An 18,222-nucleotide genomic window follows, 5' to 3' on the forward strand; every position below is an offset into this window, starting at 1 on the left:
GTGTTTGGTCCGTGTTTTATCACAGCAACAGAAATCTAGAACAGAAATTGAGAGCAGAGAGTAGACTCTTGCTGTGGTGGACTGGACCTTTTTTGTGGGGGTGGGGGGAGATAAAGAGTATAGAAGCATTTTGCAGCTTTGGGTTGGGAAAGCCATTCAGTACTTAAAGCTCAATGAGTTGCTATGGAAGTTTGGAAAATAGGGATATTGACACAGGTACAGCTGCCTACAGCCATACTATTCTAAATATACCCCATCTTGATTGATCTCTGAAGCTAAGCAGGGTTGGGACTCGCTAGTACTTGAATGGTAATAGGTACACGCAATGGAGACATGACTTCTGAAGCTTCAGGGGGAAGCAAAGACTATCTGGGGCTTTTTATGTAATACATTAGAATTAACAATCTGTGGAAGAAAAAAACGATGCATCACTGGGACAGTCAATGTTACTTAGCTAGGGCTGAAGAATCAGCTCTGGTTAATAAGAGACCACGTTGTTGAGGAGGTACCGTTAGGGGAGGATTTCTTCAGAGTCTACACATGGAAGCTGTGGTCTTGCTGTCTGCAGCCAGGCTTGGCACTGTGCAAGGGTTTTCCAGGTAGTGATGGTTTTGAAGGAATAAAGGGGTCATGGAGGGCAGTTGAGGCCTGACACTGAGTGGCAAGGTCAGAGTCTCCACGAAGATAGTCTGGAAGAGGCTACTGGGGAAGGTCCAGTCTCACCGCAGGGAGGACCCTGGACTAAAAGTGTCATGAGAAAGATCTGAGGCTTCGCATGGGGAGGCAGGGTCCGAGTCCCCGAAGAGAGGCCAGGAGGCTATTGGTGAGAGCGGAGCTCAGTTTCAGTGAAGATCCCAGGAGACTGGAGATGCCAGAGCTGCGGGGCAACCATTGAGGACAGTAGCAGCCTCTGGAGTGAAGCTGTCCTGAGTCTACAAGACAAACTGTCCGTGCTGTGGATGGCAGCCCTGGAGGAGTGGGTTTTGGCAGCTTTGGGGAAACTCAGATGGCTGTATCTTCACAGGTTTATTTCTGGTTCTTCTGTTTCCTCCCATTGGCCTGGATGTCTGTTTTTGTGCCAGTGCCGTGTCCTGATTCTATGGCTCTGTAGTTGCTTTTCTTTTAGTCTCTATTTAATGCATGTCCTCCCTGATCTTTAGTATTTCTTGCCAGGCACTGCTTTTGAGCTTGGTGAAAAATGTTAAGTCCATTTTTTTTCCTCCCAGCACCTGCTCCAGGTATGATGATTCGGAGACTAATTACTTACTGATAAATGCCTAGGCCATAACTTTGGCTTGCTCTCTGACTTGCTCTTAACTTATTATCCTTTTTATTCTAGCCTGGGTTCAGCTACCTGCGGGTTAGTAACCATCCTTCAGCCCTGGCTTGCTTCTTCCTCAGCATCTGGCTGGTGAGTCTCCCCTTTATTCTTTCTTGAGTTCCAAAATGATGCTCTCATTTTAAATTCCTTACCTGATCTTCACAGTGACTCACTGTATAAACTCCAGTAGCTGTGATTTTTCCTTTAGAACTGCCTTAGCTGCTTTGCAAAGGTAAGGTTGGGTTCTCATTTTCATTTTGTTCTATGGATGCTCTTCCCCTCATCTCTCCACCCAAGAATGTATCATGGAAGTCTTTGAGCATAGCTCCTGACCTCTGGTTTCACTCTACTGTGATCTGACAATATACAAAAAATTATTTTAATTACCTTTTATTTATTAAGATTTGCTTTGTGACCTACTATACATACATATATATGTATATGTATATATAATTCTCCTGAAAATAAATTTGACTGGGTTGACTATCCCATAAATACCTGTTAAATATATTCGATCTCCAGTATAGTTTAATTCTGAAGTTTCCTTTTGACTTTGAGTGTGGCTGAGAGTGGGGTATACAATCCCTCCCTAGCATCCTGTCTGGACCCGCCTGACTCAGATTGCCCTCTTATTGTCTGCTATTTGAAATTGGGTGTCTCAGTGTTTTGTGCATATGTATTTACAATTGTCATATCTTAATGATTTGTTCTCCTTATTAACTTGCAGAGGCCCTCTTTATCTCTTTGGTTTGAAGTCTCATTTGTCAGGTATCCGATACGGATTGAGCCATCTCTGCTGTGGTGGACAGACAGCATCTTCAGACTATGATCCAAAACACACCTTTCCCTCCCTACACTCTTGCATCTTGTCAGGTCAATGAAAAGTATTTAATAATTAACTCATTCCTCTCATGAAATTAATCCTTCCCTGTGTTTTCCATAATAGAATTTCCTTCCTCTTTTGTGAGCATTCTTTCATATTTTGCAGTGCAGGGTGGTAAAACTTCCATATTTGTAAAATCCCAGCCTAAGGTAGTTTTTTTTTTTTTATTGCAACAGAAAATAGATAAATACACAACACTTTATTCCTTTATTTTGTACTCATATTAACAAGCACTTAAATTTTGGTTTTCGGATGGGCCTATCGGAGGAGGAGGCCAGCTATCCTTGACTACATCACATGTGTCTTCTCAGGTTTGTCTAGAAAGAACAGAGATAAGAACAGATGTAAACGGTGCTGGGGACATGCTTCTGGGTCACCTGGTCACCATGCTCTGGGTCCTGCTATGCGCTCTCTATCCATGAACACTGCGATGTGCTGTCAGCAAATTAAGGGCTAAGAGTAAGTGGCTCTGTAAGTGCCAAGTAAGAAATTACGATTTCAAAATCCCTTTATAATTTAAGGTATTAAGTGTGAAATGCTTCATTGTTATAAGATGTGAAAAGAGGCCACTGACAATAAGCACAAGAAACACTCAGTAGCAGTTGAGGAGCTTAGCGATAATCCTATGCAGAGGTGGCATACAAGAATGGCCGATGCCCACCCAGGCAATGAGGGCGCCTTTTCTGAGGAAGGAGGCAGTCTCTGGATCATCCTAATTAACTTAGATGCTTTGACTGCCGTGCTGTCTAGAGCTACACACAGATCACATCTGCCTAGAAGGCAAGTGACTCCACGCCCAGGTTCTAGAAGGAGCATGTCGAGTAGCGTCATGAGGGCTGCTTACCTAATCGGCGTTCTCCCATGGTTCCATACAGCGCTTCTGACAGTTGTAGAAGCAGCACTTTAGGGAGTCCTTGCAGCCTTTATCACGACTGCATTTGGGTATAAGGGTAAAGGGACAGGAAAGATGAAACTCTGGGCAATACCCAGGTTTGGAAACATCTGCAAAAGAATATCACAAAGTGAGCCTTGGGGGCTGACAAACTGTGAACCTCCGCTTTGAGCATCAAGTACCAAGTGGTCCCTTGGACTTCTCTGAGGGAAGAGTCCCCTACTCGAGCCACCCCAGGAACACTGTGCCTCACCTTTCTTCTTCCTTAATTCAGGCCGAGCCATGTTACAGCAAAGAAGAATGGTCACCGTGAGTAGAGAGAGGCTAAGCAGCTTCATCTCCTAAGAAAACTGTGCAGGTGAGTGTGGAGGCCGGGTGTGGTTATGTCAGCTTCATGGGAGGGCCACCCTCAGAAGGACCTGTGGACAGCAGAATTAACAGCTGGACACAATGTTCTAGGGCTTGGGCGGGGTGTCCTACGACCTGGGCAGCCTGTCCTTTTCTTCAGGTTTGCTTCATTCAGGATCCTAGGAATCAGTAAGAGGAGATTTTTTTTTTTTCTAGACTGTGCATCAAGACTGGCCAACCCTTTTAACAATGGCTCTGTGGTTAAGAGCACTGGCTGCTCTTTCAGAGGTTTTGACTTCTATTCCTAGTAACCACAAGGTGGCTCACAACCACCTACAATGGAATCAGATGCCCTCTTCTGGCATGCAAATACAGGTGCTGACAGGACACTCACATATTAAAAACAAGCTGGGCAGTGGTGGAGCATGCCTTTAATCCCAGCACTTGGGAGGCAGAGGCAGGCGGATTTCTGAGTTCGAGGCCAGCCTGGTCTACAGAGTGAGTTCCAGGACAGCCAGGGCTACACAGAGAAACTCTGTCTCGAAAAAACAAAAACAAAAACAAAAACAAAAACAAAACAAACAAACAAACAAAAAACCCAATAACAAAACATAAATAAATAAATAAATCCTAAAAAGACTGTTTAATCTTCTCTTCTTACTGGACATGCAGAGAAACCAGGACCGCACCCCTCTGCACAGCCCTCGTCTAGGGCGCATTCCAAAGTCTCCCTCCCGCCATCAGCCTGTAAACCGCAGCCTTGCCATCACAGGCACGTGGGAGAATGGCCTCCGAGCCAGGCACTATTTAGACTTATCAAAAATGGCTTACTTACAAGGAACATGATTCTTAACTGATAGTTTATTTCTTAATTTCTTTTTAATGTCTTCATTTATATGTAAAAGCTGTTGTTAATGAAGTTAAAAAAAAAAACTTGAGGTCACTCTGGATCCATAAATATAAAGGCAGACAATGTGTGAGTTCTTTCTGTGTGCCTAGGAAACTGTGAGGTGCTTGTTATTTTTTAAAATTGAGAATCTACTCATGTGGACAGTGACCAAAATATAGCTTTTCTTTTATAAAATAAAATAATCTTATAAAATAAGCTAATCTTTTAAAAATGTGTATTTTTATTTCTAATTTCTTTCTTTCTTTGTTGTTGTTGTTGTTTGTTTGGTTTGTTTTGTTTTGTTTTTTGAGATAGAGTTTTTCTGTATAGCCTTGGTTGTCCTGGAACTCACTCTGTAGACCAGGCTGGCCCGGAACTCATAAATCCACCTGCCTCTGCTTCCCAAGTGCTGGGATCAAAGGTGTACGCCACCACCGCCTGGCTTTATTTCTGATTTCATGGATTATGTGCATCTATGTGGGTGAGCACTCGAGTCCAGATGCACCATGGAGGCAGGAAGAGAGCGGTGCATCCTCCTGGAGCTATGGTCGAGGCAGCTGGAATCAAGGCCAGGTCCTCTGCCAGAGCGGTATGGACTCCTAACTCCTGAGCTATCAGCTGACTGTACATCTTTTAGCTGTAATATGTGCTGCTAGTTTTCATCTCTGGGTCACCTTGACTTGTAGACTTCATTTTAAAGAAAATTTCTTTTTAGTTGGTTTAACCGGCCAGAAATCTTAAAATGTCCGCACTCTTCCTTTCAATGCTACTCTGGCCCAGAAGGCTTAGTTTTCAAAAGTTTGTTATTCGCAGCAATTTTAGAGTGCTCAAATATGAAAAAAATGATGCCCCATGAAAGGGAACTATGCTGTAACCTTGCTTTAAATTTAAAGTAAAAACTTCTTCACTAAAATGGATCCAGTGAATTTTGTTGTACTTAACAATAGATCGTGAGCAAATAGGTTTCCCCGCCCCTCGGAAACATGTGCTTGGTTGAAACATTTAGATTAAGTCAATGGGATGTTTCTTGTTAGTAGAGAAGTTAGGAAACCATGCTTATTTCCACATGAACTATAGCATATGTGAAATATCTGTGATGACACAGGTTAATAATTCAAGGATTCCAGCTTGACGGTTTCTACAATAACCCCACAACACAGGACAGCACTTGAGGACTGGGAATTTGGAGGCCATTCTTATCAGAACTATGAAAATTCTAACAACACACCGGGAAAGACAAACAAACAAACTCAAATAAACACCATTTTGGAAGTAGGGATGAAACTAAAGTTTTGCAAAGACACACGAGGCAAACGGGAATGTGCAACTCTCACCAAGACAAGGAAACCCCGTAGCGCTGTGCTTGTTATTTGTCTAGCTATGACGGCCATTAAAGCTTGGGCAGCAAGAGGACTCAGAAGGAAAGGGGGCTGTGGTCAAACCTCATGACCTGAGAAGGAAGCTCTGGAGCACACACAGTGAAAGGAGAGAATCCACTGCCACAGTCGTCCCCTGACCTCCACAGCTGCGTGTATGTCCTGTCCCCCCACCACATTGTAAGTCAAGGACCCAAAGCAGCAGCTGCCCCTGTAGTAGAGCTCTGAAGACCAGGAACCTGCAGCCTCTCCAGGAGAGGATTTTCTCCTTGATGTGGTCACTATTTTAACTATACAGCAGCTCCATCAGAGCCTGCATTCAGATCTCTTGGCTCCGTTGAGGGTCTGTGAAGGGAACACTGTCTCAAGAACACACCTTTTACCTCACAGGTATTTCAGGCTGTGCGCCCAGACGGAGCCACAAAAGCGAAGAAGAGAATGAGATGCTTCGGGGTTCTATTTGCCATGTGTGTGCACGCCATCCATCTGCTGGTACTTGCATGTCACACATCTGTCTATGCATATGTATCTATGTGCATGCTGAGGACAGACCAGAGGAAACTGGGTGCTAGCTGATTCATGACTGAACTTAGCCGCTGCGCAGCAAGACCATGCTATAAGGCTTGAAAACACAACTGTAAACACCTGGACATACAAGCAGGCACTTTCTGCAAAGGACTAAATAGCTCAGGGAGTTACAGCAAGTGATGGCAGATAGGAGCAGTTCACAGGGAAACAGACAGCCTATGGAATGGGAGGGAGGCTTTGCTAGCCACACATCTGTCAGAGGATTGACACCTGGAACATAAAAATACATAGAATGAATTAAACATTAAAAAAAAAAAATCTAGGCTGGGTATGGTGGTGTACGCCGTTAATCCCAACACTGATGAGGCCGAGGCAGAGGGTCCTCTCTGAGTTCCAGGACCATCTGGTCCACATAAGCCAGCCAGAGGTAGATGGTAAGACCCTATCTCAAAAACAAAACAAACAAACAAAACCACAAAATAACAAATAAAACCTCCAGGGAAGCTGTCCTCTCATCTGTTGTCAAAAGAAGCATAAATCACCAATCAATGTCCGGAAAACATCCAACATCTTTAGCTGCTCAAGGATGTACAGATCAAAATGACGTTGAGATTCCATCTCAGTACCGTAAGAATGATTCTCCTCATTAAAACAGGGACTAGGAAATGCCGGTGCCTGTTGAAGCGGCCTTCTTGCACTGCTGGTGGGGATGAAAATGAAACCAGACACCTCAAAAGCTAAAAGAGCAGAGCTACATTACAGCCCAGCCACATGGCTCCCCGAGGTCCACGCTAAGCAATCCCAGTCAGCAAACCACAGACACATGCACTCTGTTTGTCCAGGAATTTTTCAGAATAGTTGAAGAATAGAGTCAGCCTGGGGATCCGTGGACAGGTTGTGGCAGGATTGCTCTATAGGGCTTTATTCATACTTTAAAAATAAATGGGACTGTGTCACTTGCAGAGAATTGAGGCTGAATGGGAAGACAGGAGGATTATGGAACACAAAAGGAAAAAGCACACCTCATTGAGGTTGAGGCATGTTATCAGCTGAAGATCACGAGTCCTAGCACGATGATGAACAGCTCTTCTGGGAAGGCTGCCAGCGCCGAGGCAAGGAGCAGCTCATACAAATGTATTTTATGTTAAAACAGAAATGAACCATGCTTAAGGCCCAGGCCTGTGTGACCTATATGGCTTTACTCCTTTCGTGAAAATGTTCTGGGATCCTTACAAGACCGTTATGTTTGCTCACAGCGAAGCTATCCTAACGCCCACTGTCCCAGTGAAATAAAAGCTTTGCTTTTGTATTTGTAATCCTGCCAGTTATGCTCATCGACCACCCTGTGATTTCATGGAACCCTTTGGAAGGCCCTGACTTCAAAACCTACAGAATTGTGCATATGGCTGTTGTTCTGGAGGAGCCCCGCCTATGCCTCTGGGCGTGTCCTTCTTCTTTCTGAGGGACGGCCTTGCTCTTAACTCTTAAAAATTAAGGCTGAAAATATCCTTGAAACTTTTATTTTGTTTTCTGTGTAGGTGCTTGATCCTGGGTGTATGTATGCGCATCACAGACCTGTAGTGCTCAAGGAGAACAAAAGACAAATTAAATCCCCTGGAACTGGAGTTACAGATGGTTGTGAGCCATCATGCTGGGGATAGGAAGCAAGCCCGGGTCTACTGCAAGAACAGCTACTGCCCTTAACTGCAAACACATCTCTCCAGTCCCTTGGGGAAAATATCTTTTAATAAACTCTGCATTTCATACCAGCTCATCCTGAAATTCTGTTCTGTGGCAAGGCCAAGGATTCAGTTTAACCCACGTCAAGATCCCCCAAAGCCTGAAGGATCTCCTCAGCTGGTGGAGCTGGGTCCACGTGCCTGCTCCTGCTGCTGCCAGGACTGATTGAGTCCTGCAGGACTCAATCCAGACTCAAAAAGGCAAATACTGTGTTTTTGTTTTCCTTTTTCTCAACAGTGTCAGTGGGAGAATTTATCAAATGGAAGAAAAGAGTATGTGAACTCCGAGACAGGTCACATGGAATTGATGCTCTAAAAATATACACAACATAAAAGCAGATGTGGGGCGAGATGGAACCAGTGAGGACCTGCATAAGGTCTGTTAGTGAGGGATGACTATGAGAATGCACAGTAATGTATGTGCATGGGAAGACAAAATGAAACCTGTTGTTGTATGAGAGAATCCATCATGGAGGTAGGAAGGACAGTCTGGTGTTTCCTGTATACCCTTCCCCTACTCTCATTAGCATAACATGCATGAACATAAACTGGGAATGAGGGGGCCATATTCAAATAACTCTATCTAAGACCCCAACACTGGATACACAGACAGCACTGGACACACCTCACACATCTGTCTCCTGGCCGATACACACGATATAAGCAAGCATCTACATCAGTACCAGAAGGACTCATGGACTCCCTGCCCGAGTACCAGCTTGTGTCACAGCTGGGTGATGGTGGTTTTGGTTCTGAAAGCCTCAGGAGCAGAAAAGTCTCAGGAACTTGGGGATTTTGCATTTTTCTAGACCAATGTCAGTCTTGAGAGTCACAAAATTCCAGTATGCTGCTAAGCCAAGTTCAAAGCTCATTAGATTCCTTCTCTTTGCTCCCACAGAATGTGCTGCCCATGTCATGGCCTTAGGCTGTCTCCAGGACCACAATGGCAATAGTAGTCACAAACATAGGGATCATTGCTCACAGTCTGCAGTGAACTATTGAACAAACTTCCTGTGGAAAGACATTCTCAGTTACTGCCAGAATGCAAAGGCTGGAATACATGCTTCATCAACTCATGGTTTGGATGCAAGATAAAGATGAATAGCAATCAGGAAAACATGGCATTGCCTACTGGAGAAGATAAAATGCCAGAGACTGAACGCAAATATATGGGCAGTATTAACTCCACAAGAACTGAAAATATCTTTTAATTTGGAAGAAGCAAAATGAACTTTGGAAAAAAAAAGAAGGAAAATAATTCCAAATTTGATTGAAGAAATTTGTCAATCATGAAGAGATTCATGATTAAAAATTCATACAGAATTGCCTAAGATGGAAAGCAGTCATGTGAAATGATGGGTGTGCTGCTGTGAGCATTGTTAGGTCTGACTGAACAAAAGATAGACTGCTTGGGAATGCACTCATTGTGGAAGAAAAAGAAAGGAAGAGAAGTACTGCCCCGGACAACATGAAAAGGGCACAGGTGTGTGTCAGTGGTGTTCAAAAGGGAGTAGAGAAAATCATTTACATTCTAAATCTTTCGAGGAAGCAATCCAAACCCAAGGAAAGTCATAAAAGCCCAGATTCAGGAGATCAATGAAGGGTCAGTCCCACACCACAACGGACTCTGATCAAAGCTCGAAAGATCAAAGACAAAGAGAGGATCCAAAGGCAGTGAGTGAACAGAACACACAAGGAGACTCCAGTGGGAGTGGCAGGAGACTTCCTAGAGACATTGTTAGGGACAGGGTGAGATACTTTAGTGTTTCCAAAGGGAGAAATACGCAAAGTCAAAAATACTCACTCAGCAGGACTGTCTTCAGTAACTGAAAGAAAGATAAAACGCTCCTGTAGAAATAAAAACGGAGGGAGGGTGTTTCCACCAAACCTGTTTTTCAAGGAGGGCTAAAGGGGGTTCCTGAAGCTGAACAAAAAGGAAGTTAATCAGTAATCAAAGTTATCCAGTGTTTAGATGTGAACAAGCTGAAAGATAGCAACAGAAACGAGAGAAAGGAGGTGGCATCAGATAAAACAGACTAGTCCGCGGTGGCCTGAGACAATAAGAGTATGGGTATCCATGGTGACCTTACTAACTTGAGCTTTGCTAATCCTTTGAGGACCTGGATGGAAATAAGCAGAGGGGTTTAAAGGTCTCCCCCAGTCCATCAGCATGCCACACTGGGACACTGGCCTTCTTGTACCCTTGCACTAGGATTTACCCATGAAGAAGATGCAAGTATTCAAAACATGTTCATAGCATGATGTTGTCCAGAGTGACCCAGCTGAAGATGCAAACATCTAAACTGAAGGGAATTCAATGAAGTGCTGGGTGAGATGTGGCATCAGTAGACAGGACTTGAGTATCGTATGGATAAATTACATCTAAGTCATGTATAAAGTGCTCACAGCAAAAACATTACAATACATCAATTCATTTCTCTCAAGTTGCCTGGAGCAGTCTCCACACAAGGCCACCAAAAAAGTTCAGTGTGTTCACAAAGATTGAAATCACAAAGGTATCAGGAAGAAAAGGAAGAGAAGAAAATAAATAGAAAGAATTCAGATAGGTTCAAATAGTAAATGCTCACAAACACAACTAAAAAGGGAGAGTGGTTTGTGATTAGCGGAAGAGACCATTAACATAGCTTTAAAACCAAGGACAACATGTGTCTGTGAGATGGCCCACTGGTCAGAAGCACTTGCCGCACTTGCTATGCAAACCAATGGCCTGAGTTTGATCTCCAGATCCCATTGTCCACACACACACACACACACACACACACACACACACACACACACACACACTCAAAATAAAACATTTAACACACACTAAGGAAAATAACGGAGCCCAAAGCTGACAGTGAGGAGGAATAAGGATGAGGAGATTAAAGAACAAAGATGAGAGAGGGGAAGGGGGAGAGAGAGACAGGGGGTGGGGAGAGAGAGAGAGATTATGGATCATTTTGTTTCTGCCTTTTCTAAGTCTACCTTGTTTCTTCCTGTTTTCTTTTCTTTCTTTCCTTCTTTCTTTTCTTTTTTTTTTTTTTTTTTTTTTTTTTTTTAATTTTTTTGGGGACATGGTTTCTCTGTGTAGCCCTGGCTATCCTGGAACTCACTCTGTAGACCAGGCTGGCCTAGAACTTAGAACTTAGTCTTCTGTCTGCCTCTGCCTCCCAAGTGCTGGGATTAAAGGCGTGAGCCACCACTGCCCAGTAAAAGGATTTTTTAAAAAAAGTTATTAGCCTGTGAATTATCAATGAATTAATTATTGCATCCACATCTTGTATGATGTGTGTGGGGCATAGATACATGTGTCATGGCATGCACATGGGGGGATCCAAGAGCAAGTCTATGGAGCTGCTTCTCTCCCTCCATGTTTACCTGGGACTTGAACCCAGGTCATCAGGCTTGAGTAGCCTGTGCCTTGACCTGCTGAGCCATCTCACCAGCCGCAAAGTTATTTTTTAAAGTCAGTAAACACAGTGATGGGTTTTATTTTGCCATTTTGTTCTTATTCATTCCTCCTCTGCCTGTGCTCTTTTAGTCTTCCTTTCGCTGGTCCTTTCCTCTCTCCAAATAATCCTCTCTCTCCTGTGCCTGGATAGTCCTCCCTCTTCTTACACAGTGTGTTAATCCCATCGGCCCTTCTCCTCTTCCCCCCATTGTCCCTTCCTATGCTCACGCTCTACATTCTGTATAATAAAACCTAGGTCCCACCTGGGATGGGAATCAGGCAGTGATTCTCTGAGTCTTCCTCTGTTTAGAATAATTATCTCTAGATCCACCCCACTTCCCTGTCAATGCCTGAGAAACTTCTATTGTGCATAAGTTCTCCACCTTCTGTTGATGGACATTTCTCTGCTGTGGTGTAATGCTAAGTGCAGTAACAAACATGAATGTGCATGTACATACATGGAAGGCTGTCTTGGAGTCCTTTAGGTGTGTAGCCAGGAGAACGACTGGGTCAAACAGTGCTTCTATTTGTAGTTTTTGAGGAAGCCCCACAGTGGCTTCCACAAACTTATGTGTGAGGGTTCCCCATCTCCACATTCTCCTTGGCGTTTATAGTATTTTGTCTTTAAATTTTTAGTTATCTTACAGGAATGAGGTGCGTCTTAGTTAGGGTTTCCATTGCTGTGAAGAGACACCATGACTACAGCAACCATTATAAGGGAGAACATTTACTTGGGGCTGGCTTGCAGGTTCCTGGGGTCAGTCCATTATCATTATGGCAGGAAGCAAGGCAGTGTCCAGGCAGACAAGGTGCTGGAGAAGGAGCCAAGAGCTCTACATCCTGTTCCAAAGGCAAACAGGAAAAAACACTGTCTTCCAGGTAGCTAGGAGGGTCTCAAAGCCCACCCCCACAGTGATACACTTCCTCCAATAAGACCACACCTCCCAATCATGACACTCCCTGGGCCAAGCATAGTCAAACCACCACAGGGTGGAATTTCAGGGTCGTTTTAATTTGCGTTTCCTCAATGGCTACGGAAGTTGAACACTTTTTTCAGATCTCTCTTCTTTTGGTAACTGTCTATTTAGTTCATTGTCATATTTAATTTTTGCAGTTTCTTATATATATTCTCGGAACTAATCTCCTGTTAGATACATTGTTGGCAAAGATTCTTCCTTCTCTGTAGACCACCTTTTCATTCTGTATACTTTCCTTTCCTGTACAGGAAGAATTTTAAAGACACTTCTTTTAGATTATTTTACTTTATGTGTATGAGTGTCTTGCCTGTGTGTGTGTTATGTGCACTGTGTGCATGCCTAATGATTTCAGAGGTCAGAAGAGGGCATCAGCTCTCCTGGAATTGCAGTTATAGATGGTTGTGAGCCACCTGGGAACTGAATCTGGTTCTTTTAACCATGGAACCATCTCTCTGTGCAGAAGCTTTTGTAAATTCCATGTAATGCCATTTGTTAGTTCTTACGATTGTTTCCTATTGGAGTTCTTTTTGAAGTTTTATTGTCTATGCTCATAGTGATTTCAAAGTTTTAGGTCTTGAATAAGATCTCTGACCCATTTTAAATAGATTTTCATGGACGGTGAGAGATACGGATCTAGTTTAATTCATTTATGAGTGGATATCCAATTTTCCCACATCATTTGCCTTTTTCCTGTGTATTTTGTTTGTTTGTTTTGGGCACAGTTGTTGAAAATTAGGAGGCTGCAGCTATGAGTTTTATGTCTGAGTCCTCAATTTCTCTATCGGCTTCTGGCAATTAACTCTTTCTTGCTACTCTGGGGCCAGAGCTGATGGCTTCTGGCAACTGACTGCTGATAGCAGCAGGGGATCAGAGAAGGAAATTAACTACTTCATGCTCTTTATTTTTTATCTCAGGGGGCTTTTGCTGACAGCAAGAAGTTCAGAGTTCATTAACTCTTCATGAGCTAGAGAAGAAGGAGAGAGACAAAGAGAGAGGGGGGGGAGGGAGGGAGGGAGAGAGCCAGGCACATACACAGGCACATGTGTGTGTTGTGGCAGTACATATACACATTTGTGCACATGTGTGTGGCTAGAAGTTGATGTTGGGAATGTCTTCCATTGCTCTGCCACCTTTCATTTTGAGGCAGGATCTTTCACTAAACCTGAAACTCATTAATTCTGGTAGATGGCTGACTAGTGAGCCCCTGGGGTCCTCATATCTCTGCCTTCCCTGTACCTTGGTTATAGGTGTGCTGTCATGGGCAGCTTTTTATGTGGGTGTCAGGGATTTGAACTCAGATCCTTGTGATTTGTGCAGCAAGCACTTCACCACCTCAAGCCATCTGCTTGCTCCTTTTATCCTCTCCTCTACCCCCAAAGCACATCTCATCTTAGTATACATTTTCTTAAATAACAAGTGAGGCTGATTTGAACACTTAAGCAGGACTTATTTTTAAAATGCTTTTCTTTGCATTTATAATGGGTGTTTGAAATAAAGGAAGTTAATTGTAGTGAACAAGAATATACAAACACATAGTATAGCCCCCAATGATTGGAAGATTTCAACAGGAAAGCTGTCTGCCTCCTGATAGACAAGTCGTTCCTCCATCAATGCTTCTACAGTTCTTTTATATTTTGATTATATCATTTCTTCTCCCTCAACTCTTCTCAGAGCCTCTCCACTTTCCTACCCACTTAACTTCATGTTCTTTCTTCTTCTCTCAAAACAGAGCAAAACGAAACAATAAACCTAAAACCAAAACCTGAAGATCAAGACAAACAAAAGAAAGAAAAATATCTTAAATAATTTTAAAATATTATGGTAGTCTCTATACTTACTATAAGTCTCTATACTTACTATATAGAGACTACCATAAGTTCTGTGACTCTAGAGAACCCTGACTAATACAGAAGTTGGTACCCGGAGTGGTTCTAGAGGAGTACAAGTATAAGGATTGCTCTTTAAAAAATCTGGAGCTGGTTTGAGAATCCACCAGCCCCTTTAACTACTGAAACCTCTCCAAATTCTCTCCCTCCTGGGAGCTCAGAGAATACTGAAGACCCATGATTGAAACTATATTTCAAGCTTAAAGAAGCTAATGTCCTTGATTATCTTGATGAATTAGGTGATTCAGTGTACAAAGCTTTCTACAAGATGGGAAAGAAATTGGAAAATGATTTTGTTGGCTGGTTGATCTTAGCATCTCGGGGAAAAAACAATGAAGGAAAAGAAGGAGTTGTGTGATAAAATTGCATGGCTCCAGACATAAGTAAACAATCTAAAAGTTGCTAAGTGTGTCTTTGAAGAGAATCTTCTCTCCAGCAGCCACAGAGCTCAAGTTGCAGAAAATCAAACTGAAGCCCTCATTCTAAGGTTGGCTAAATTACAGCAAAAATTTAAGTCTCAGCTCAGGGGGTGTCAGCAGTTAAAGTAAGGGCATTAGTTGGCAAACAATGGGGTCCTACAACTTGGGATGGGGATGTGTAGGAAGACCCTGTTGAATCTGAGAATTTTGAATCTTCAGATTCTCAAGGGTTTGCCCTACTTGAGGAAGTAGTACCCTCAGCCCCAGCCCTTGAAATGATGCCTTCCCTACACGAGGAAATTAATCCCCCAGAGTCTGATAAACCAGCAGTGACTTTTGCTGGAGGAAATGCCAGACAAGACAATACTTAAGTTTCTCAAGGCCCATCAAGAGTTTCTTCTAGACCTATAACCAGACTCAAGGCAAAACAGGCCCCTAGAGGGGAGGTAGAAAGTGTAGTCCATGAGGAAATTCGCTACAGTACTAAGGAGCTTAATGAGTTTGCTAATTCATTCAAGCAGAAGTCTGAGGAATATGTGTGGGAATGGATTTTAAGGGTGTAGGATAATGGTGGAAGGAACATAAAACTAGAGCAGGCTGAATTTATTGACATAGGCCCTCTGAGTGGAGATTCTAGGTTTAATATGGAAGCTCGCACAGTTAAAAAAGGTGCCGGAAGTTTGTTTGAATGGTTGGTTGAAGTGTTTATCAAAATATGACCTACTGAAAAGGATTTGGAGATGCCTGATATCCCTCGACTTAGTGTTGATGAAGGGATTTTAAGGATCAGGGAAATTGCAATGCCAGAGTGGATACACTGTGTAAGACCTAATCCTCCACAATGGGAAGGCCCAGAAGATATGCCCTTCACCAGGCCTATAAGACACAAACTGGTGAGAGGGGCACCAGCACATTTGAAGAGCTTTGTTCTTGCCCTTTTCCTCGTGCCAGACCTTATGGTTGGAGATGCTGCTGCTCAATTAGATGAATTAAATTCAATGGGTTTAACTGGGCCCGGAGGTAACAAGGGTCAGGTGGCAGCATTGAATCACCAGAGACAAGGTGATCATGGTTATTATAATGGACAGCCAGGGCTATACAGAGAAACCCTGTCTCGAAAAAACAAAACAAAACAAAACAAAACCCAAAACACTTGCTGTTCTTCCAGAGGACATAATTAAGTCCCAGCACCCAATGGCCCACAACTGTAGCTCATGCTCAGTGGATCCAACACTCTCTCTTGGCCTCCACAGGCACCAAGCATACATGTAGGGCATAGATATACTGACAAAGCAGCCCACTCCTGGTACCAACTTTTGTATTAGTTAGGGTTCTCCAGAGTCACAGAATTTATGGTAGTCTCTACATAGTAAAGAAGTTTATCGATGACTTACAGTCTGTAGTCCAACTCCCCAACAATGGTCAGCATCAGCTGTGAATGGGAGTCCAAGGACCTAGCAGTTGCTCAGTCCCACGAGGCAAGCAGGCAAAGAAGAGAGAGAGAACCTTCCTTCTTCCAATGTCCTAATAGGCCAAGATATAGTTTATTCCAGAGATAGTCAAGTTGACAACCAGGATTAGCCGCTACAATGCTAAAACAAACCAAACACGGTCCAAAACCAACAGCAGCAAATGAATCAACAAATGAACGAACAAAAGAGCAATCACCATGAGTCCATTTTGTGTTGGCCATGAGCCCGGGCATTGGGCCTGCCCCGGAGTGTGGCTGAGAGTGTGGCTGATTCTCCCTCTCCCAGTAGGCATCAGTTGAAAATCGTTTCTTGGTTACAGTGAGACTTTGCACCTACCCCCTGCTTCTCGGTACAAGAATTTTGTCTGGTGTGAACCTGCGCAGGTGTTGCTTTTGCCATGCTGTTCTCTGGGAGTTCTTATGCGTATCGGATGACACACGTTATGTCCGGAAGATTCTGTCCCTTTGGAGTCATCTGTCACCTCTGGCTGTCATTGCCTCTTAGTGAGGCGACCGTGGGTACCACTGCTCTCACAGCTGTGTCACACTGCCCAAGGCAGCAAGAGAAAGATGCCAGAGAGCTGGCCAAGAAAGACGAAGTCACTGTCACAGACCCTGGGGAAAGGCTGACAAGGAGCCCAAATCCAAGTCAGGATGTGCTCGGCAACCTAGTCCAACGGGACAGAGCTCTGTCAGAAAGGTCCCAACTCTGCTGTGGTCTTTGAGAGGCTGAATTCGGGGTTCCCTGGTCAGGAAGCCCTTCAGGAGCAATTTAATAAAGATCTTAACAAGCTGCTTCAAAACACTACACCCTAGTAACTTACACCAGAAACACAAAGTGTGAGGAAGGCCCAGCCGCTGGCAAAGATGCATGAACAGGTTCAATGGGCTGTACATTCATGAAAATAAATGTATTTAATAATAAATTTACATTTTTTATATTTAAAAATAAATGTAGAAAAGAGTAAAATGTATTAAATAAAAATACATTTATTTAATGTATTAAATGTGCCTGGAACTGTAAGGAGAAATTAAAGCTTTAAACTTGTGCTGACTAGGAAGAAAAGTTATGGGCCTAAGAATCCATCACAAACTGGCCACATAGGCCTGGGAAAGAGCAAACAAGTTGTTAGATATCATAAGAGCTGGCAGGTCAAGAAGACATAAAACTATAAACATAGAGGAAAACATGTCTAGACAAACGAGGACATGTCCAAGGCCTAGGCCTACAAAGACGTGCCTGGCAGACACTAAGTAATGGACCATCTGGTCCTCTCAGATATGGTTTAAGGTCAGATGCTCTGTTGACTCAGATTAACACCAACCTTAGGAATTTTCCACTTTGTTCTGTACGTAATAGTTAATATTTGAACTAGCCAATCATGTATGACCACATTGATCCCTTTGTTCCCTCAGACCCTTTTTTCCTATAAAAACCTCTAACTTTCAAGCCTCGTGGTCGGCTCCCCTATCTCCTGCGTGAGATAGGTGTGGTGCTGAACCAGGGCATCCTGAAATCAAAATATACCTCTTGTAATTACATCAAGATGTGGTCTCTCGTGATTCCTTGGGTGTACGTCCTCCCGAGATTTGAGTGGGGGTCTCCCACAGGGGTCTTTCATGTGGTGCGTTGGCCGGGAAACATGTGACACCCAGGAACCCTGAAGACCCCTTGGAGGTATGTTTGTATGAGTGTGGTGTGTGTCTGAGGTGTGCGGTGCCACTGTGCTGCATTTGTGGTTTTGTGTTTTGTGTTTTGTGTTTTGGTTTTGGGTCCAGCGGCTGCGGGCAGCTGCTATCGGAAACCCCAGATGTTGTGCCTGGGGGGAAGTCCTGGATGCTGTGCCTGGGGAAGCCCTGGATGTTGTGCCTGGGGAAGCCCTGGATGTTGTGCCTGGGGTATCGGGATGTCTCGGATGGTGTACCTGAGATGTTGGGCAGCAGCTGCTGTCGGGAGCCCTGGATGTTGTGCCTGGGGTATCGGGAGACGACTTGACTGACTTGACTGTTAGTTTTTTGAACAAGGGAGACGGAGTCCT

General features: G+C 43.7%; 1 protein-coding gene across 2 annotated transcripts; it reads right to left on the reverse strand.

The window, feature by feature from the left end:
• Positions 1-2,392: 2,392 nt before the first annotated feature.
• LOC116092509 (WAP four-disulfide core domain protein 15B-like) lies at positions 2,393-9,853 on the reverse strand. 2 transcript variants are annotated; one of them, XM_031373744.1, is made up of 4 exons: positions 9,781-9,853; positions 3,350-3,515; positions 3,049-3,206; positions 2,393-2,521 (listed from the first exon to the last, which is right to left on the reverse strand). In XM_031373744.1, the coding sequence occupies exons 2-3, from the start codon at positions 3,432-3,434 to the stop codon at positions 3,049-3,051; spliced, it is 243 nt and encodes an 80-aa protein (XP_031229604.1). In that variant the 5' UTR covers positions 3,435-3,515; positions 9,781-9,853; the 3' UTR covers positions 2,393-2,521. The 2 variants fall into 2 exon arrangements, with proteins under 2 accessions (XP_031229604.1, XP_031229603.1); XM_031373743.1 differs by lacking the exon at positions 9,781-9,853 and adding an exon at positions 8,660-8,671 and having other exon boundaries at positions 3,350-3,537.
• Between the last annotated feature and the right edge of the window lie 8,369 nt (positions 9,854-18,222).

This window comes from Mastomys coucha, unplaced genomic scaffold (genome assembly GCF_008632895.1).
Source record: "Mastomys coucha isolate ucsf_1 unplaced genomic scaffold, UCSF_Mcou_1 pScaffold15, whole genome shotgun sequence".
NCBI lineage: Eukaryota > Metazoa > Chordata > Mammalia > Rodentia > Muridae > Mastomys > Mastomys coucha.